This window comes from Oncorhynchus nerka, linkage group LG28, assembly GCF_034236695.1.
Source record: "Oncorhynchus nerka isolate Pitt River linkage group LG28, Oner_Uvic_2.0, whole genome shotgun sequence".
NCBI classification, from domain to species: domain Eukaryota; kingdom Metazoa; phylum Chordata; class Actinopteri; order Salmoniformes; family Salmonidae; genus Oncorhynchus; species Oncorhynchus nerka.
In genome coordinates this window covers 10,356,385-10,379,529 of record NC_088423.1, presented here as the reverse complement: position 1 = coordinate 10,379,529, position 23,145 = coordinate 10,356,385, and the positions used below count along the sequence as shown (strand labels likewise).

At 42.5% G+C, this 23,145-nt stretch overlaps 1 protein-coding gene across 1 annotated transcript in view; it reads left to right on the top strand.

Moving 5' to 3' along the window:
• LOC115113810 (protein sidekick-2-like) overlaps window positions 1–23,145 on the top strand; it is a 202,754-nt gene that overhangs the window by 24,044 nt on the left and 155,565 nt on the right. Inside the window, 2 exon segments of the mRNA XM_065012628.1 lie at window positions 2,580–2,686; window positions 11,934–12,081. Coding sequence (XP_064868700.1) covers window positions 2,580–2,686; window positions 11,934–12,081 — 255 coding nt within the window.

Sequence of the window (23,145 nt, the reverse complement as noted above, 5' to 3'; positions counted from 1 at the left end):
TGACTGGTCATTGGTCAACAATCAAGAAGCACATCTTTTTGGTTCTGAAACATAGTTCAGAATTTAACGACGACTTGTGGAAAGTGGGCTCAGAACAGCGACGACAAAAAATAAAGGAAATGATATCACCACTGAAAAAGGCACTTTGGAGACAGTAAGGAGCATGTACTCGACACAGGTAGAGCCCTATCTATGCAAGTGCCTGTTTAGCCAGAGTGACTTCAGTGTATTCAACTAAGGTAGATGAACAACATATCACAGCTATAGCAAGTAAAATGCTTCTTTAACCGTTTCTGAGAATGTTGTTGCTGTATGTTGTTGCTCTACTTGCAAATATACAGTATTTCAGAGTATTAAAATACAAAATTCATGCATTTTAATGAATTCATTTCGAAATGCATGTATTTTAATGAATTCATTTCAAAATGCATGTATTTTAATGAATTCATTTCGAAATAGATGTATTTCAATGAGTGCATTTCAAAATACATGTATTTAAATCAATGCATTTCAAAATGAATGTATCTTTTTGTTAATTTTTAAATCAAATCAAACTTTATTTGTCACATGCATCGAATACAATTGTAGACCTTACCGTGTAATACTTACCAGCCCTTAACCAACAGTGCAGTTCAAGAAGAGTTAAGAAAATATTTTCCAAAGAAAAAAAAGAAAAGAAACATTTATAAAATAACAATAATGAGGTAATATACAGGAGGTACTTGTACAGAGTCAGTTTGCGGGGGTACAGGTTAGTTGAGATCATTTAATACGTAGGGGTGAAGTGACTATGCATAGATAAAAAACAGAGAGTAGCTGCAGTGAACAAAACACGTGTGGGGGAGGGGTCAATGAAAAAGTCTGGTTTATTGTTGATACTCCAGTCATGTGTGGGGTATTGTAGGTACTCCAGTAATGGGGGGTATTGTAGATACACCAGTCATGTGTGGGGTATTGTAGGTACTCCAGTAATGGGGGGTAATGTAGATACACCAGTCATGTGGGGGTATTGTAGGTATTCCAGTAATGGGGGGGGGTATTGTAGATACTCAGTAATGGGGGTATTGTAGATACTCCAGTAATGGGGTACTCCAGTAATGGGGGTATTGTAGATACTCCAGTAAAGGGGGTATTGTAGATACACCAGTAATGGGGGTATTGTAGATACTCCAGTAATGGGGGTATTGTAGATACTCCAGTAATGGGGGTATTGTAGATACTCCAGTAATGGGGGGGTATTGTAGGTACTCAGTAATGGGGGTATTGTAGATACTCCAGTAATGGGGGTATTGTAGATACTCCAGTAATGGGGGTATTGTTGATACTCCAGTAATGGGGGGTATTGTAGGTACTCCAGTAATGGGGGTATTGTAGATACTCCAGTAATGGGGGTATTGTAGGTACTCCAGTAATGGGGGTATTGTAGATACTCCAGTAATGGGGGTATTGTAGATACTCCAGTAATGGGGGTATTGTTGATACTCAGTAATGGGGGTATTGTAGGTACTCCAGTAATGGGGGTATTGTAGATACTCCAGTAAAGGGGTATTGTAGATACTCAGTAATGGGGGTATTGTAGATACTCCAGTAATGGGGGTATTGTAGGTACTCCAGTAATGGGGGTATTGTAGATACTCCAGTAATGGGGGTATTGTAGGTACTCCAGTAATGGGGGTATTGTAGATACTCCAGTAATGGGGGGTATTGTAGATACTCCAGTAATGGGGGTATTGTTGATACTCCAGTAATGGGGGTATTGTAGGTACTCCAGTAATGGGGGTATTGTAGATACTCCAGTAAAGGGGGTATTGTAGATACTCCAGTAAAGGGGTATTGTAGGTACTCCAGTAATGGGGGGTATTGTAGATACTCCAGTAATGGGGGTATTGTAGGTACTCCAGTAATGGGGGTATTGTAGATGCTCCAGTAATGGGGTATTGTTGATACTCCAGTAATGGGGGTATTGTAGGTACTCCAGTAATGGGGGTATTGTAGATACTCCAGTAAAGGGGGTATGGTAGATACTCCAGTAATGGGGGGTATTGTAGATACTCCAGTAATGGGGGTATTTTAGGTACTCCAGTAATGGGGGGTATTGTAGATACTCCAGTAATGGGGGGTATTGTAGGTACTCCAGTAATGGGGGGTATTGTAGATACACCAGTCATGTGGGGGTATTGTAGGTACTCCAGTAATGGGGGTTATTGTAGATACTCCAGTAATGGGGGGTATTGTAGGTACTCCAGTAATGGGGGGTATTGTAGATACTCCAGTAATGGGGGGTATTGTAGGTACTCCAGTAATGGGGGGTATTGTAGATACACCAGTCATGTGTGGGGTATTGTAGGTACTCCATTAATGGGGGGTATTGTAGGTACTCCAGTAATGTGGGTTATTTAAGTTACTCCAGTCATGTGGGGGTATTGTGTGTTTAGACAAATAATGTCACTTAAAGCTTACTTCATTTTGATTCATGTATGTATTGTGCGTGTTTCAACAATCTAATGTGTGTGTATCGTATGTGATCCAGATATCTAACATGTGTGTGTGAATGTGTGTAATATGTGTGTGTTTTGCAGGTACTTAATTCCCTCCCTGGACCGTTCCCATGCTGGCTTCTACCAATGTATCATCAGGAACCGTGTTGGAGCCTTACTACAGAGGAGGACTGAAGTGCAGGTTGCATGTAAGTGACTGTGTCTGGCAGTCAATTCAGGAAGTCAACTAAATTGACAATTTAATAATCATATACTTTTCTATATTCTGAAAAGTAGAATATAATATTTCAAGTTTGAAAATGTTTTATTCAAATCACTTCCTGAATTGACATATTTTTGTGTGTGTGTGTGCAAGTGGGTGGGTCTGTGTGCGTTCATGCAAGTGTGTGTGTGTGTGTGTGTGTGTGTGTGTGTGTGTGTGTGCACGCTCGTGAAACCAACTGGATTGCAGGTAGTGTGTGTGAGTATCCCCATGATGATACTCTGCCTGTCGAGTAAGCAGTGTTACAGAGTATCCAGAGAGCTTCCCTTTGCTAGGAGCTGTTGAAGAGTGTGCCAGCTCCATCTGGGGAGAAAATATCTACCTGCATCTCATTTACTGAGCCTATGTCCCCCCGGACAGCTGTTCCACTCAACCCTCTCATTAGATGGATTATGTTGTGCTGTGGTTTTTATATGACTGCCACTTATTTTATTCCCTTATTTGACAACAACATCTGTTAATCTCCTGTTGAACCGCAGAGTTTTCTTTTTAAATACATGAAAACAATTGTTTATCTAGTACTCCCCTCTCTAGTACTCTGTAGTATTCCCATCCCTAGTACTCCCTAGTACTCTCCTCCATAGTACTCCCTGGTACTATCCTCCCTAGACTCCCCTCCCTAGTACTCCCTAGTACTGGAGTAACTAGGTATCCCCCTTTCCCTGTTTTCCCTTACTCTCATCCCTAGTACTCCCAAGTACTATCCTCCATAGTACTCCCCTAACCTAGTACTCCCAAGTACTATCCTCCCTAGTGCTCCCTAGCACTCTCCTCCCTAGTACTCCCCTAACCTAGTACTCCCTAGTATTCTCCTCCTTAGTACTCCCCTCCTTATTACTTCCGAGTAATCTCCTCCCTAGTGCTATCTAGTACTCTCCTCACTAGTACTTCCCTCCCTAGTACTCTATTCCCTAGTACTCCCCTCCATATTATTCTCTTGTACTTTCCTCCCTAGTACTCCCTAGTAAACTCCTCCCTCATAATTCCATGTACTCTCCTCCCTGGTACTCTCCTCCCTAGTACTCTCTAGTACTGTCTTCCCTAGTTATCTCCTCCCTAATACTCTCTACCATAGTACTCCCCTCCCTAGTACCCCCCTCTCCGGTACTCCCTAGACTCCCCTCCCTAGTACTCCCCTCTCAGTACTCCCCTCCCTAGTACTCTCATCCCTAGTACTCCCTAGTACTCTCCTCCATAGTACTCCCTCGTACTCTCCTCCCTAGTACTCCCCTAACCTAGTACTCACCTAGTACTTACTCTAGTATTCTCCTCCTTAGTACTCACATCCGTATTACTCCAGAGTAATCTCCTCCCTAGTGCTATCTAGTACTCTCCTCACTAGTGACCCCTAGGACTTCCCTCCCTAGTACTCTATTCCCTAGTACTCCCCTCCATATTATTCTCTCGTACTTTCCTCCCTAGTGCTCCCTAGTAAACTCCTCCCTCATAATTTCTTGTACTCTCCTCCCTAGTAATCTCCTCCCTAGTACGCTCTGCCATAGTACTCCGCCCCATAGTACTCCCTAGAACTCTCATCCCTTGTATCCCCTCCCTAGTAATCACTCACTATTATTCCAAACCCTAGTACTCCACTCCATAGTACTCCCTAGTACCCCCCTCTCTAGTACTCCCCTCTCACCCTAGTACTCCACTCCATAGTACTCCCTAGTACCCCCCTCTCTAGTACTCCCTTCTCTAGTACTCCCTCATTAGTACTCCGTGGTACTCCCCTCCCTAGTAATGTCCTCCCTAGTATTCCGTAATACCCCCCTCCCTAATACTCCCCTCCCTAGTATTCCCTAGATCTCTCCTCCCCAAGACTCTCCTCGCTGGTACTTCCCTCCCTAGTACTCCCTAGTACCCTCCTCCCTTGTGGCCTTCCCTTGTACTCCCTCACTAGTATCCCCATCCATAGTACTCCCCTCTCTATTACTCCCCTCCCAAGTAATATTCTCCCTAGTACTCCTCAATACCCCCATTCCTAATACTCCCCTCCCTAGTACTTTCCTACCTAGTCATCCCTAGTACTCTCATCCCAAGTACTCCAGAGTACTCCCTTCCCTAGTACTCCTTAGTACTCTCCTCCCTAGTACTCTCCTCCATAGTACTCCCATCCCTAATACTCAACTCCCTAGTACTCCCTAGTACTCCCTTCCCTAGTACTCCCTAGTACTCTCTTTCCTATTTATCCCTTCCCTAGTATTCCCCTCCATAGTACTCTCCTCCCTTGTACCCTTCTCTAGTACTCCCTCACTAGTATCCCTGGTCCTTGTGCCCCCCTCCCTAGTACTCCCCTCCCTAATGTTCCCCAGTATTCCCCTCCCTGGTAATTTACTCCCTAGTATTCCCTAGTACCCCCTTCCCTAGTACTCCACTCCCTAATACCTCCCTTCCCTTAGTACACTCCTCTCTAGTACTGCCCGGCCTGTACTCTCCTCTATAGTAATCCTTAGTACCCTCCTCCCTAGTACTGTCTCCCCTAGTACTCCCACGTACTGCTTTCCCTAGTTATATCCTCCCTAGTTCTCTCCTCCATTGTAACGCCCCTAGTATGCCCTAGTTCTCTCCTCCTTTTTACACCCCTGCCTAGTACTCCCCCACTTGTATTCCTATCCCTAGTACTCCACTCCCTAGTACTCCCTAGCACCCTCCCCCCTGATACTCCCTAGTACTCCCCTCCCTAGTACTCCCTGGTATTCTCCTTCCTCATACTCCCCTCCCTATTACTCCCTAGTACTCTCCTCACGTGTACTCCCTTCCCTTGTACTCCCTCACTAATATTCCCATCCCTAGTATTCCACACCCTAGTACTCCTTAGTACCCCCCTCCCCAGTTTTCCCTAGTACTCTCCTCCTTAGTACTATCCTCCTTGGAACTCCCCTCCTTAGTTCTCCCTAGTACAATAATCCCTAGTACTCCCCTCCCTAGTACTCCCTAGTGCTCCTCTCCCTAGTGGTCCCCTCCCTAGTACTGTCCTCCTGTGTACTCCCCTCTATATTACTCCCTAGTACTCTCCTCCCTAGTACTCTTTTCCCTCTACTCCCTAGTAACCCCTCCCTAGTACTCCCTTCCCTGGTAATTTCCTCTCTAGTAATGCCCTTTCCGCGTACTCCCCTCCCCAGTACTCCTCCCTAGTACACCCCTCCCTAGTACTTTCTTATACTCCCTTGTATTCCCCCCCTTAGTAATCCCCTCCCTAGTAATCCCCTCCCTAATACCCCCCTCCCTCTAACTCCCCTCCCTCTAACTCCCCTCCTTAGTACAGTAAAAACTGTTGAGAAGCCTTTTTGTCCTAGACTTGGCCCTCCGGTACCGCTTGCCATGCGGTAGTAGAGAGAACAGTCTATGACTGGGGTGGCTGGGGTCTTTGACAATTTTTAGGGCCTTCCTCTGACACCGCCTGGTGTAGAGGTCCTGGATGGCAGGCAGCTCAGCCCCAGTGATGTACTGGGACGTACGCACTACTACCTGGGGGCAGCCCGTCAGGAAGTCCAGGATTCAGTTGCAGAGGGAGGTGTTTAGCCCCTGGGTCTTTAGCTTAGTGATGAGCTTTGAGGGCACTTTGCTGTTGAATACTGAGCAGTATTCAATGAATATGATCTTACATAGGTGTTCCATCTGTCCTGATGGTAAAGGGCTGTGTTGAGTGCAATATAGGATGCATCATCTGTGGATCTGTTGGGGGCGGTATTCAAATTGGAGTGGGTCTAGGGTTCCCTAGATAATGGTGTTGATGTGAGCCACGACCAGCCTTTCAAAGTACTTTATGGCTACAGACGTCAGTGCTACTACGGGTTGGTAGTGATTTTGGCAGCTTCCCTTCGTGTTCATGGCCTCTAGGAAGAGGGAACGCAACGCCCTGCTACAACTCAGCTCCCCGTGGAGTGTAAGATGAATGGGACTGTAGGTGCAGGTAAGGATGACAAAGACAGACAATTTACCGTTTACAGGGAATTTATTCCTTCACACAGTAATTTGAGAAAAAGGGGCTGGACAAAACCAAAGCAAAGAGAGTTAAAGTTAAAGCTCCCCCTCTCCTACCTTACCTGCCTACCCACTACTTACCTAACTAGCACCACCTGGTGAGCTAACCAAAATACAAGCGGTGGTCCGCCCAGGTTTTACCTAGTGTGCTTAGACAGTAAATACTACGGATTATGTATGCCCACAGGCCTCTTGCCTAAGCACTCCCTAGGTGCCTTCCCCTCCCCCCTGGGAACAAATGAAAAATAATAATACAAACGTAAGTAAACAATTTCAAGAATCAAAACACTGCGTCCTATTTGCACACACATACCTCAGATCAGCGGCTTCAAAATACTTAACAAAAACCTGTCTCTGAGCAACAACCAACACAGGACATAAACATTTGCTCTCTCTCAGCAACAACCAACATACCTCATACCTACTAATAAGCTCTCCTTAACAAAGGAACACTCGATTTTCTACCTGGAGAAGGAGTCTGTAATGGGATACAGCTGTATCCTCTGACGAGAGGGCGGGGTCAGCTCCAAATAGCAAAGGGGCCGACCAATCAGCTGCTTGAGGGATTCCAGGAAGCCATTTCCTGAAAATTATACAAACAAACCCACAACACAGAAACTGGGGAACGTAACAGTCCCAGTCTCAAATCTCTGGAAGACTGAAAGAGTTTTCCCTCAAGTATTTCCCCGTATTTAGCGCCATCCATCATATCTTCAATTCTGACCAGTTTCCCAGTCCCTGCCGATGAAAAATATCCCCACAACATGTGTGCTTGTTTTTTTCTGGCCACTCTTCCGTAAAGGCAAGAGGTGGACTTTATTTAATTAATTATGTGACGTCAGAAGGTAATTTGTTGCACCAGATCTTATTTAGGAGCACCACTTTTTTGTTTTTGTATTTTTTTTAATTTTTTGAAACAAGTAATTTTTTCAATTTCACTTCACCAATTTTGACTATATTCTGTATGTCCATTACATGAAATGCAAATAAAAATCTATTTAAATTACACGTTGCAGTGCATCAAAATAGGAAAAACGCCAAGGGGGGTGAATACTTTTGCAAGGCAATGTACATTTTTAATGTCCCGTTGGCAGGATATTCGTGATCGTAATTAGCCTTTTTTGTTGTCCAATGATTGTATGTTGGCTAATAGGACTGATGGTAGAGGCATATTTCCACTCGCCATCGAATCCTTACAAGGCACCCCGACCTACATCCCTCTGTCTCTCTCTCCTGCGAATAAGGGGGATTTTAGCCTTGTCAGGTGTCTGAAGTAAATCCTTTGCGTCCGACTCGTTATAGAAAAAATCTTTGTCCAGCACGAGGTGAGTAAATGCTGTCCTGATATCCAGAAGCTCTTTTCGGTCAAAAGACATGGTGGCAGAAACATTTTGTACAAGATAAGTTACAAATAACGCGAAAAAACACACACAATAGCACAATTGGTTAGAAGACCGTAAAACGGCAGCCATCTCCTCCGGTGCAATTATTCTAATGTTAAGTCACTTCACAACAATTCTATTTGAAAGAAAAAGCTAGAGAGCTGGCCACCATCTACCACAACATTCAGGAGCTATTACATCTCTATAGTTCAATGTCTAAAGGCTTATGCATGTATCAATAATAGTATTATTTCTAAAATGTGTTTTAACTTTATATACTGTTTGATGTATTATTCACATGGGGTTAGAAAGATTCTATTTTTAGGTTCTTAACCTCTACTTGGTAAGGAAACTGACAGAAACGTACCTTTTTGAGTCCCCAGCTCTGTGTCTTTCATGACTTGTAGCTCAACTAGGCCTCAACTAGGCCTACAGCTCAAGCATATAGTCTCATTTGAACAACCTTGTGGACTGTAAAGAGTAAGATAATCTACTATTCTTTACCAATCCTTTATTTAGTTTGAGGTGACAATGACTGATTGGGCAAAAGAATAGTTAGTGAAAAAAAAATATGCGTCTGCCTGTATAAACGCTTATACATATTTTTTTTTTTTCACTAACTATTCTTTTGACGAATCAGATGAGCTCTTTTGCCTGTGTAAAACACAGCTAATGTTAGTTGACGACATTGCTATGTTCAGCTTGGAGGTAGCAAAGCTACGTTGTGAAGTTGTACAGTTTTTACTGCATCTTCTCCTAAGGATGTTAGAAAATGTATTTATTAACGATACAATGTTTGACTTTAAAATGCACCAAAACAAATATGATTATGTTCAATAAAGAAAGTCTGAGAAAGACAAGAAGACTGTATTATAATGTGAATTATACAGTAAGTAATATGAACATGACAGTCACAGTATATCAGTTATATTGTTGCCATAGCGCCATGAAGCAGCCTACATTAAGACCCCCCCCCCCCCCCTCCCCATTTGCCTTCAGAACAGCCTCAATTTGCCGTGGAATGAACTTTATAAGGTGTCGAAAGTGTTCGACAGGGATGTTGGCCCATGTTGACTACAATGCTTCCGACAGTTGTGTCAAGTTGCCTGGATGTCCTTTGGTTGGTGGACCATTCTTGATACACACGGGTAACTGTTGAGCGTGAAATACCCAGCAGAGTTGCAGTTCTTGACACAAACTGGTGAGCCTGACACCTACTACCATACCCCGTTCAAAGGCACTTAAATATGTTGTCTTACCCATTCACGGTCTGGATGGCACACAGACACAATCCATGTCTCAATTGTCTCAAGGCTTAAAATAATTATTTAATTAACCTGTCTCCTCCCCTTCATCTATTTGATTTGAAGTGGATTTAACAAGTGTCATCAATTAGAGATCATAGCTTTCACCTGGATTCACCTGGTTTGACTATGTCATGGAAAGAGTAGGTGTTCATAATGTGTTGTACACTCAGTGTATCTATTTAATTTGTTTCAAGTTTTTTTTAATGAAAACAATTCAGTGATGGTTTTTGAGTTAAAATATATTGTAGTCTTGACTCATGGAGTTGCTGGACTCAGTTTGTGTTGCTTCAAATGATGCAGCAACACAGCACTGTTTTATTTCTTCCAGGTGCCCTTGTTCCCTGAGTCTGAACCCACATACTGACTCTCTAGGTACATGAACAGCCACTTATAGTCAGCGGTCTAAGGTCACTGCTTCTCAGTGCTAGAAGCATCACTACAGACCCTGGTTCGATTCCAGGCTGTATCACAACCGGACGTGATTGTGAGTGCCATAGGCCCGCACGCAATTGGTCCATCATCGTCCGGGTTAGGGTTTGGCCGGGGTAGGACGTCATTGTAAATAAGAATTTGTCTTAACCGTTGTGTGATCTTAACATTAGGTATGCTCCCCTTCTCCTAAGGGTAGAAAATGACCCGCCTTCACTAAACCCCTAAAATAAAGCAGCTTAATTTAAAACGTCAAATCTATTTTGCATGAAGAAACAACTAGTCATTCATCACAAACTTTGTGAATATCTGTGTTTTCCCTCTTCACAATGCAGAAAGACTGCATTTAATCAGTGGACACCACTCATTTTATTACAACACACCTGGCATAATTGTTTTCTTTACTAAAGTAGAGATGTATTATTATTATTATTATTATTGCTAAAGGTACTGCATAGGTGTAAACATACATTTTTTAGCAAGAGATAGCACTTGTTTGGCCTAAGAAAGTAGCAGAAATGTGCAGAAAGTAGTTTTGAATGCATTTTAATGAAGGGAAACAATAACAGTCTTGAACTGTTTTGGCAACATAGTGACATATTATTATATACTGTACAATGATGAATTCAACTACAAAATACTAGTCCTCTTCCATTTTTTTAAGCATTGCCCCCAGCCACAAGGTATATAAATAACAACAATAAATAATAATAAGTAAATAAGATAATAGATACAAAACAAAAATATAAAGAACAAAGATCAATCATCTTTAATTATAACATGTAGGACAGTATGCAAGTGTGTGTGCATGGACTTGGCAGATGTATTTTTCACATGTGCAGCACATACTAGTTGTTTTACAGTCCTTCTTTATGGGGCATAATTGGCATATCCTCCTCTTGCTGCCCCAGCTGCATCCTCAGGTGAATCAGGACAAGATTCAGTCCCCTGAACAGCTTTCACAAGCGCTGCAGAGGCTGCTGTGCGGGGGAGATGCTTTCTACTTTGAATGTGTGGGGTTACAAGTGCCTTTCTTAGCTGCTCCAGGAACACCCTCCTCTTGTTCCGCTTATCAGGCATCCAGGTAGAGTTGATCTTGTTCCATATCATGACACATCAATGACTTCATGGAAGATGACCAGGGGCCAGCGGGCAGTCATCCTCCTGCAGCTGTACGTTCCAATATCCTTGTCCAGGTTGTCCACACCTCCTTTGTTGTGGTTGTAGTCCAGGAAGATGGCTGGCTTCCTGTCTTCACGATCACTGATCTCAGGTGTTTTGTGCAGTGACCACATTCCTGTTCCTCTTTGGGAGGTAAGAAACTAGAGTGGTGGTGGGGGTGAAGGCAAACTTGATGAGAAGGTCTCTCTCCCCCTTGTTGCGATGAGCGCAGGGGTGAGCTATGGCTTGTTATTTCTAACTGTGCCAATCTTCCTCTTCAGGAGATGCTGGCTGAGTTCAATCAGTAGAACACATGATCTCAATTTATCATTCTTGTGTGTGTGTGTGTCTTTGTGGTTTTTGTGGTGTGTAAATTATTGTATAACTGCCGCGTTAAAAATGACCCTAAGACTATCTTTGTACCCTGGTGGTGTACAGCTTTCATGGAAATATCAACAAAGGTGATGTTTCACTTTTTCTAATGTTGGGGTCACTTCCGGAAAATTAATCAAATTTCAAATTGAAAAAAATGTCATTTAGGGGGTTTTCTCTGCTGTTAAACATAGTGGCGGGTCATTTTTTACCCATAAGACAACACAAGGTTTAACTGACTTGCCTGGTTAAATAAAGGAAAAATATATATTTAAAAAATACATTTGTTAGTGGTGTTGTGACAGATTTATCTGAGTCAATCAATGTTCTCCCCGCGTTCCCTCAGTGAGTCACTACATCTACAGTCCCACTGCCTCAGTATGTGACAACCAATCACAGGCTGTGTAAAACCAACTCAGTCCACAAAACAGATGTTGAAAAAAACTAAGGAAACAAAGGATCAAGTTTGAGAGAGAATATTCTCCCAACGACTAACGAAACATTTATTTTTCTTTCTTTCTCTTCTTTCTTCATTTAGTTATGGGCGGTTTTGAGGAGGGTGAGCGCGCCCAGTCGGTCTCTCAGGGGGAGGGGGCAGTGGTTCCCGCTCCACGCATCAGGAGCTTTCCCCAGCCGCAGGTCACATGGTTCAGAGACGGACGCAAGATACCGCCCAGCAGCCGCATGTAAGATGCATGATGATGATGATGTCTCTTATGCAGCTATCTCTCCCTCTCCCACTCTCTCTCTCTTCTTCTCTCTTCTTCTCTCTCCAACTCTCTCTCTTCTTCTCTCTCTTCTTCCCTCTCTCTCTCTCTCTCCTTTTCTCTCCCACTATCTCTCTTCTTCTCTCTCCCACTCTCTCTCTTCTTCTCTCTCTTCTTCCCTCTCCCATCTTACCTCAAGATGCTGTCTATTTGATAAACAATAGCTATGTGTTAGTGTGAATGGGTTGTTCATTCTATTGTATTTCATATCAGCTGGCTCCATCTGCGTGTTTTATGTGTCTAAGGTGCCGTAAGGTTGTTAGTGCCTGTGTCTGAGAGTGACATGGAGGACAGAGAGATGAAGAGAAAGGGAGAGAGAGACAGAGCGTGATAGATTGCATGTTCTGTCTGTTTGTAACTATGTCTCCATCACTTGAAAGAGGTCTCGGCCTCAGTGAAATGTACTCCCAGGGCCTCTCCTCTACTCTCCATTTATTCTGCCCTCTAATGGAGGCGAGGCAGCGAGGGAGACTTGTTTACCAGTTTAGAGAGAGGCCTAGTACTGTCAGACTACATTGGGGCTAGATAGGGGCTTTTGAGAGGGGGGATAGGAGTGTGGGGCTCTGAGTGCCTGGTGGAGCCACTGAAAGCCTCAAATGGGATTCTTGTCTTGGCATTCTACCTCTTAAACTAAGAAAGGGGACAAATAGAGAGGTGCTTTTGGAAAGAGGTCTCTCTGGCTCTCTCACTGGCTCGGCAGCCCCGAGTGGGAGACTGGGAGCACTGCTTATTTACAGTGAAAGGATTGGCCCCAGACATACAGTACCAGTCACAAGTTTGGACACACCTACTCATTCAAGGGTTTTCTTTATTTTTACTATTTTCTACATTGTAGAATAATAGTTAAGACATCAAAACGATCAACTAACAAATATAGAATAATGTACTAAGCAAAAAAGTTTTAAACAAATCAAAATATATTTTATATTCTTCAAAGTAGGCACACTTTTCCTTGATCAACAGCTTTGCACACTCTTGGCATTCTCTCAACCAGCTTCATGAGGTAGTCACCTTGAATGCATTTCAATTAACAGGTGTGCCTTGTTAAAAGTACATTTCTATAATGTATTTCCTTCTTAATTAATGCGTTTGACCCAATCACTTGTGTTGTGACAAGGTAGGGGGGTATACAGAAGATCGTCCTATTTGGTAAGACCAAGTCCATATTATGGCAAGAACAACTCAAATAAGCAAAGAGAAACGACAGTCCATCAATACTTTAAGAAATTAAGGTCAGTCAATTTGGAGAATTTAAGAAATGTGAAGGTTTCTTCAAGTGCAGTCTCAAAAACCATCAACTGCTTTGATGAAACTGGCTCTCATGAGGCCCGACACAGGAAAGCAAGACCCAGAGTTACCTCTGCTGCTGAGGATAAGTTCATTAGAGTTAACTGCAACTCAGAAATTGCAGCCCAAATGAATGCTGTTCAGAGCACACTTCATGAATCAGGCCTTCTTGTCGAATTGCTGCAAAGAAACCACTGCTAAAGGATATCAATAATAAGAAGAGATTTTCTTGGGCCAAGAAACACGAGCAATGGACATTAAACCGGTGGAACTCTTGGATTTTAGGTTTCCGACCGCAGTGTCTTTATGAGACTCAGAGTAGGTTAACAGATGATGTCCACATGTGTGGCTCTCTCTCTCAATACCAAGGGGCTTCATTGGCATGGGAAAAATGTCTACATTGCCAAAGCAAGTGAAATAAACAATAAACAAATGTGAGAAGAAACATCATCAAAAAACGATTTGAAATTCGTAGTAAATACTACACTCAAAAAGGTTTCAAAAGATAAAGACATTTCAACTGTTATATTATCAGATATGGACAGTGTGTTAGCAATGTGCAAATAGTTGGAGTATGAATAGTGGGGGAAGAAAAATTAACAGATAAAATGGTTGGTATTTACAATGGTGTTTGTGCTGAATGCCCTTTTCTCATGGCAACGGGCCACAAATCTTACTGCTGTGATTGCACACTGTGGTATTACGCCTAACAGATATGGGAGTTATCAATGTTAGGTTTGTTTTCAAATTATTTGTTGGTCTGTGTGATCTATGGGAAATATGTGTCTCTAATATGGTCATACTGAAAGGAGGTTAGCAAGTACAGCTCAGTTTCCACCTACAGTTGAAGTCGGAAGTTTACATACACTTAAGTTGGAGTCATTAAAACTTGTTTTTCAGCCAAACCGCACATTTCTTGTAAACAAACTATTGTTTTGGCAAGTAGGTTAGGACATATATTTTGTGCATGACACAAGTAATTTTTCCAACAATTGTTTACAGACCGAATATTTCACTGATAATTCACTGTATCACAATTCCAGTGGGCCAGAAGTTTACATACACTGAGTTGACTGTGCCTTTAAACAGCTTGGAAAATTCCAGAAAATTATGTCATGGCTTTAGAAGCTTCTGATAGGCTAATTGACATAATTTGATTCAATTGGAGGTGTACCTGTGGATGGCCTACCTTCAAATTCGGTGCCTCTTTGCTTTACATCATGGGAAAATCAAAAGAAATCAGCCAAGACCTCAGAAATAAAATGGAGCCCTCCACAATTCTGGTTCATCCTTGGGAGCAATTTCCAAATGCCTGAAGGTACCACGTTCATCTGTACAAACAATAGTACGCAAGTATAAACACCATGGGACCATGCAGCTGTGATACCGCTCAGGAAGGAGACACGCTCTGTCACTACAGATGAACATACTTTGGTGCGAAAAGTGCAAATCAATCCCAGAACAACAGCAAAGGACCTTGTGAAGATGCTGGAGGAAACAGGTACAAAGTATCTATATCCACAGTAAAACAAGTCCTATATCGACATAACCTGAAAGGCTGCTCAGCAGGGAAGAAGCCACTGCTCCAAAACCGCCATAAAATAAGCCAGACAACGGTTTGCAACTGCACATGGGGACAAAGATCGTACTTTTTGGAGAAATTTCCTCTGGTCTAATGAAACAAAAATAGAACTGTTTGGCCATAATGACCATCATTATGTTTGGAGGAAAAAGGGGGAGGCTTGCATGCCGAAGAACTGCATGCCATCATGCATCATGGCCATAATGACCATAGTTATGTTTGGAGGGAAAAGGGGGAGGCTTGCATGCCATCCCAACTGTGAAGCACGGTAGTGGCAGCGTCATGTTGTGGGGGTGCTTTGCTGCAGGAGGGGCTGTTGCACTTCACAAAAAATAGATGGCATCATGAGGGTGGAAAATGATGTGGATATATTGAAGCAACATCTCAAGACATCAGTCAGGAAGTTATAGCTTGGTCGCAAGTGGGTCTTCCAAATGGACAACGACTCCAAGCACATGTCTAACGTTGTGGCAAAATGGCTTAAGGACAACAAAGTCAAGGTATTGGAGTGGCCATCACAAAGCCCTGACCTCAATCCTATAGGAAATGTGTGGGCAGAACTTAAAAAGCGTGTGCAAGCAAGAAGGCCTACAAACCTGACTTAATTACACCAGCTCTGTCAGGAGGAATGGGCCAAAATTCACCCAATTTGTTGTGGGAAGCTTGTGGTAGGCTACCCGAAACGTTTAACCCAATTTAAACAATTTAAAGGCAATGCTTCCAAATACTAATTGAGTGTTTGTAAACGTCTGACTCACTGGGAATGTGATGAAAGAAATTACAGCTGAAATAAATCGTTATCTTTACTATTATTCTGACATTTCACATTCTTAAAATAAAGTGGTAATCCTAACTGACCTAAGACAGGGAATTTTTACTATGAGTAAATGTCAGGAATTGTGAAAAACCTTAGCCAAATACATTTAAACTCAGTTTATGTAAACTTCCTACTTCAATCTACTTCAACTCTTTCAATAGCAAGGCTATGTTCACGGAGTCTGTAAATTGTCAAGGATTTTTGTCATTTTGCGTCAGTCACAGTGGTCAGGTATTCTATTTTTTGGTTAATTCTTTCCAGTGTATCAAATAGTTATCTTTTTCCTTTCACATGATTTGGTTGGGTCTAATTGTGTTCCTGACCTGGCGCTATTGTGGGGTCTGTTTGTGAACAGAGCCCCAGAAACAGCTGGCTTAGGGGACTCTTCTCCAGGTTCATCCCACTGTTGGTTAGAGCTTTCCTTTTACGTGGTTGTAGATTTTTTAACAGCTATTTTCTGGATTTTGATAACTAGTGTGTATACTCCTAATTCTGACTCATGCATTGTTTTGGGTTTTAAGTTGCATACAAAGTATGTTTTTAAAGAATTCTGCATGAAGAGTCTCAATTGGGTATTTGTCCCTTTTTGTGAATTATTTGTTGGTGAGTTGATCTCAGACCTTACCACCATATAGGGCAATGGGCTCCGTAACTGTTAAGTTTTTTTTACAGATCGTAATTGGGATGTCAATTGTTATCTTCACTTGGGTAGGGGGCACTATTTTCACTTAAGGATGAAAAGTGTGCCCAAAGTAAACTGCCTTCTACTCAGGCCCAGAAGCTCGGACATCCATATAATTGGTAGATTTGGATAGAAAACAATCTAAAGTTTCCAAGATTGTTAAAATAATGTCTGTGAGTATAACAGAACTGATTTGGCAGGCGAAAACCTGAGAAAAATCCATCCAGGAAGTGGGATTTTTTCATGTTTGTAGTTTTCTATTGAATGCCATTACAGTATCCATTGACTTAGGACTCGAATTACACTCCCTATTGCTTTCACTAGATGTCAACAGTCTTTAGAAATTGTTTCAGGCTTGTATTCTGATAAATGAGGGAGTAAGACCTCTCTGAATGAGTGGACACTATAGTGTCCAAGAGCTTTTTCATATGCGCGACCGAGAGCTCGCCTTACGTGTTTACCTTTTATATTGACGACGTTATTATCCGGTTGAAATATTATTGATTATTAGGACTAAAAACAACCTGAGGATTGATTCTAAATATCGTTTGACATGTTTTCTATGAACTTTACAGATACTATTTGTATTTTTCATCTGCCTGTTGTGACTGCGTTTGAGCCTGTGAATTACTGAACAAATCGTGCCAACAAATCTGAGATTTTTGGATGTAAACATGGACTTAATCGAACAAAACAAACATTTATTGAGTAAATGGGAGTCTTGTGAGTGCAACCATATGAAGATCATCAAAGGTAAGTGATTCATTGTATCGCTATTTCTGACTTGTGTAAGTCCTCTACTTGGATGGTTACTGTTTGTAATGATTTGTCTGCTGGGCGCTGTTCTCAGATAATCGCATGGTATGCTTTTGCCGTAAAGCCTTTTGGAAATCTGATACCGTAGTTGGATTAACAAGAAGTTAATCTTTAAACCCATGTATAACATTTGTATGTTTTATGAATCTTTATAATGAGTATTTCTGTTTTTAAATTTGGCTCTCTGCAATATCACTGGATGTTGGCCAGGTGGGACGCCGTCCCACGTACCCTAGTGAGGTTTTAAGTTACTCTTGATGGCATAGAAGACCCTTCTTGCCTTGTCTCTTAGATCATTCACAGTCTTGTGTAAGTTACCTGTGGGGTTGATGTTTAGGCATGTATTCTTCTTTGTGTGCTCTCGGGCAACAGTGTCTAGATAGATTTGTATTGGTAGTCCTGGAAACTGGACCTTTTTTGGAACACCATTATTTTTGGCATACTGAGATTTACTGTCAGGGCCTAAGTCTAATAGAACCTGTGCAGAAGATCTAGGTGCGGCTGTAGGCCCTCTTTGGTTGGGGACAGAAGCACCAGATCATCAGCAAACAGTCGACATTTGCTTTCCACGTCCAGTAGGGTGAGGCCGTGTGCCCTCACCAATTCTTTCATGTAAATGTTGAAGAGGATGGGGCTCATGCTGCATCCTTGTCTGGAAGATGAGGTTGTTTACGTACCCATTGTTGACAGTAAATAGTGGATCTAGATTTTCTTTGAGGAGCTTCTCTTTGTACCTCTTACATGCAGTATAAAAAAAATAATCTGGGGGGGAGACTGTACTTAGATTGCCTCTGCATAGGGGTGTGGCCACTGCATAGGGGTGTGGCCTCTGGATAGGGGTGTGAGGCCTCTTCGTTTGGGTTGGGGAGGCTGTGGTCCTCTGCTGCCATTGTCCTGTGGTTAGAGCGTTGGACTAGTAACCGGAAGGTTGCAAGTTCAAATCCCCTAGCTGACAAGGTACAAATCTGTCGTTCTGCCCCTGAACAGGTAGTTAACCCACTGTTCCTAGGCCGTCACTGAAAATAAGAATTTGTTCTTAACTGACTTGCCTAGTTAAATTTAGGTAAAATAAAATTCATGGGCACCTCAGTGCAATTTGACGTTGCTGACAGCACATCTGCAATGTACTAACTAAGCATTTGAGTCTTCATATAGTAAGATATATTTTATTAGGATATGAAGAGATTATTGTAATATAGTTATTTTCATTCTTTGCACTTGGAAGTAACTACGGATTGGACATTTTCTCACTCAGATGTATGTTGGCTGGTATTTGTCGTTTTTTTCTGTACTTTATCTCCTGGTTGTTGTGTTGCTGGGTAGTCCTTGGCAGTGTTTCCAAGGACATTGGGCGGGTTTAGTTATGTGTGAAGGTGTAGCCTACTGCTTGGGGAGAGATTCTGGGGAGTGTTGGGTACATTTTCCTCAACATTCAAAGGCATATTGGACAGGGAAATTAACATAAGGTGTCTCTTACAATGGATGTGTAAAGTAAAGGAGTTCCATGGTGGCTCAGAGAATTCTCCATCTCGGCTCCCCTGCCTCCAGTTTCCCCTTGATAGAGGCAATGTCTTATAGTGGGCCTGCCACTACTCTCTCTCTCTCTCTCTCTCTCTCTCTCTCTCTCTCTCCTCTCTGCCACGCTGCCTATGCAGCTGTTCTTTATGGCATCCACTGCTCTGTCCTCTCAGACTGTGATCTCAGACTTTTATGCATAAGTTGAGTTCTTTATACTTTTCATGTTGATCCTTTAGGACCATTGTGGATCTGCAACAACATAAATATTATGTCTCTTTCTCACCTTAACTGAAATGAGCAGTCATCTGTTCACAAAATAAATCCCAAACTGCTTTCTTTGTCTCTTATCCGATTTTCTGAAATTGATTGAAATCAACTGTCCTGAACAGGTTTGGTGTCTGGAATTCGAGCCGATCTGCTCTGCACTAGATTGGTTTAGACCGACTGGATCCCATGATCATTGAAATACAGTGTGCCAGGACTGTGTGAGGCCGAGGGGAGAGAAAGCACTTATTTAGCTCTAATAGCCATTACTCTTCTCTTATTGAATGGGAATGCAATTGAAGGGCCTTTTCCATTCGGCCGCTGTGATTTGTTATGTTATTCTCAAGACTTAATGTGCTGTATAGTCAGAGCCTCCTTCGGTAAACCCATTTACCTGGAATTGCACCGCACCATTTTCCAGGTTGGAAGGTGAGTCAGGCACAGGGTACAGGAGTAAGGCGGGCCCTAGAATACGCCTCAGACAATCTTTTCATTCTCTCTCCTTTCATCCGGAAATGTCTCTCTCGTCTCTTCTAAAGACGTTAATACATGGATTTATCTCTGAGTGCTACGGCCCAACAACCTGTTCTAACACGGCGTACCTAGAAAGTCACAGAGAGGAGAGGACGAAGGAGGAGGAGGAACAACGATGCTGTGCTGACACCCACTGTGCAATTACCAATTTGCTGCTTGGAGAGAGAGGTCAATTAATGGGTCTGCCTGAGACATCCACCTCTTGTCTGTCTAATATGGATTCTGCATTACTCACTGTGGTGTGTGTGTGTGTGTGTGTGTGTGTGTGTGTGTAGTATTGTACACATGTGTGTGCGTATGTGTGTGTGTGCAGGTGTGTGTAGTCTTGTATGTATGTGTGTGCAGGTGTGTGTAGTCTTGTGTGTGTGTGTTTCATGTGTAGTGTGTGTAAGTGTACGTGTAGCCTGTGTTATGCACAGGTTTGTGTAGTCTTGTACGTGTGTATGTGTATGTGTGTTAGTGGGTATGTTTGTGTGTGTGTGCGTTCAAGCGTGTCTGTGACGGAACACACCAAACTCTTCATCTGCCTCACACTGACTAGTTGACCTGGCGAACAGGGAGGAGTGGTCAAGGAGAATTAGGTCCTGGTGGGGTACTGTAGGTGTGAGGAGGCTGACATGGATGGCAGGAGATCTGATTGAAATGGCACTGTGTCTCAGACATTGAGAGATGAAAATGAATTGTATGAATACTCAATAGCTTAGTTCTGAAAATAACTCCAGTACTAGGGAGTGGAAAGTCAAGCAGCCAGCTACAAATCATGAGAGCTCCCGGGCAGAAAAGCGAGTGGCTGTTTTTATGAGCACCGGCCTCCCTTCTCTCCTCCATGTCTCCCCTCCTTCCCTCCCTCCCTCCATCTACCTTGGAGCTGTAGGTTTTCATCAGAGCGATGTGTTGTGGAGCGATGGAAGGCAGGGTGTCGGCTCTGGTTTGAGTCATATTTGTCCCAGGCCTGTCGGCCGCTTGATCCCCCCTGACCTCTGTCTCTACTGGAGGAGGTTGGCAGAGGCTGGCCAAGGCTATTTGTCTGGAAGTAATCGAGGTCTGAGGTGGGTGTCGGGGTGGGGGGTGGGGGGGGGGGGTGGAGACAGAGAGAGAGAGAGACCACCACAACATACAGTATTTCATTACACTCTTCCATTGTGTGTCTCAGAATAGTTTGGACACTGTCACTCTATGTCAACAGCGTTTTACACTCATACACTTCAAGCACACACACACAAACACACAAGACTACGCGCGCATGCAAGCGCTCGCACCAACACACATACCGATATTGATGGGAGCTGTACAGAATTATTATCAACGTTAGCTGTCAATCACTCCCTCCCCATGGCATCAAATAAATAAATGAGCCTTAGATGGGAAATCATTACAAATGGAGTTACATGACAGGTCCAGGCACCAGCACAGCACAGCCAGGCTGTACCAGCTGTCTAGGCGGCCAACATTTCCTAGAGCTGTTGCCTGCTGTACAGCCTTCTGCCTTGCAACCACCTGTTGTACAGCCTTCTGCCTTGCAACCACCTGTTGTACAGCCTTCTGCCTTGCAGCTGCCTGCTGTCCATAGACTACTGACTCAATCCACATAGACTACTGACTCAATCCATATAGACTACTGACTCAATCCATATAGACTACTGACTCAATCCACATGCACTACTGACTCAATCCACATAGACCACTGACTCAATCCACATAGACCACTGACTCAATCCATATAGACTACTGACTCAATCCACATGGACTACTGACTCAATCCATATAGACTACTGACTCAAGCCACATGGACTACTGACTCAATCCACATGGACTACTGACTCAAGCCACATAGACCACTGACTCAATCCACATAGACCACTGACTCAATCCATATAGCCTACTGACTCAATCCACATGGACTACTGACTCAATTCACATAGACCACTGACTCAATCTACATAGACTACTGATTCCACATGGACTACTGACTCCACATATACTACTTGTGTTGTGTGAAGAGAGGGTTTGATGTGTGTGTGTGTGTGTGTGTGTGTGTGTGTGTGTGTGTGTGTGTGTGTGTGTGTGTGTGTGTTTTCAATTTGACAAAGGCATAGGTACAGTGAAATACGTTTCTTGCAAACTCAAGACCCAACAATGCAATAGTCAATAACAATGTATTACTAGACCAATGCCTATTCTCATTTAAAAGTAGTTTTTTTCCCATCTTTAATTGTGTCTAATTCCATGAACTGCACCGGCCTGCTTTTAATTCTCTTTTTCAAAATACAAAATACTTTTCTATACGATTTCTTTATAATGATTGCCAATTTTGTGGTCCCCTTTCACACTACATTAGTATACCATGTCTGCTAATTGAACTAAATATACATGTATATGTAAAAATGAACAATTGCAAAGCATGCTGAGTTTTATTCTAATGAGCAAGGACAATGACAATAGCCAGTGTGTTTTGCAGTATACATTTACATGTTGGACAACTAAGGTAGTTAAACAACAACATATCACAGTCAGCAAGTAAATCGTTTTTTGTAACCATTCTTGTGAATGTTGTTGCTGTTCGGGCCGGCTACTTACAAATGTTTTTTGTATTTTAAAATACATGTATTTTAACTCAATACAATACTTTGCAAAAGTATCTTAAACTTTATTTTGATACATTGATCTTTAGGGTATTTTGTAGTTGTATTTTGTATTATCAAATGTATGCCCATCCCTCTATGTGTGTGTGTGTGTGTGTGTGTGTGTGAGCGTGTGTTTGTGTGTGTACAGAGTAGGGCTGTGGCGGTCATGACATGTTGTCAGCCGGTGATTGCCAAGAAAATAACTGCCTGCCTCCTGCCTCTCACAGTAATTGAATATTAATTAACATAAACAACTTTAGCATCTCAAGCCACATGTTCAGTACTAGTAAAAAGTTTGGACACCTACTCATTCAATGGTTTTTCTTATTTTTTACTATTGTCTACATTGTAGAATAACAGTGAAGACTTCAAAGTATGAAATAACACATATGGAATCATGGAGTAAACAAAAGTGTTCAAAATATATTTAATGTTTTATTTTCTTCAAAGTAGCCACCCTTTTCCTTGATGACAGCTTTGCACATTCTTGGCATTCTTTCAACCAGCTTCATGAAGAATGCATTTCAATTAACAGGTGTGCCATGTTAAAAGTGAATGTGGAATTTATTTCCTTCACAATCAGTCGTGTTGTGACAAGGTAGGGGTGGTATACAGAAGACAGTCCTTTTTGGTGAAAGACCAAGTCCATATAATAAGGCAAGAACAGCTCAAATAGGCAACAAAAATTGCAGTTCATCATCATAAGCCACTACTAAAGGACAACAAAAAGAAGAAGAGACTTGCTTGGGTCAAGAAACACAAGCAAAGGACATTAGACCAGTCGAAATCTGTCCTTTAGTCTGAGTCCAAATTTGTGAGACGCAGATTAGGTGAACGGATCTCTGCATGTGTGGTTCCC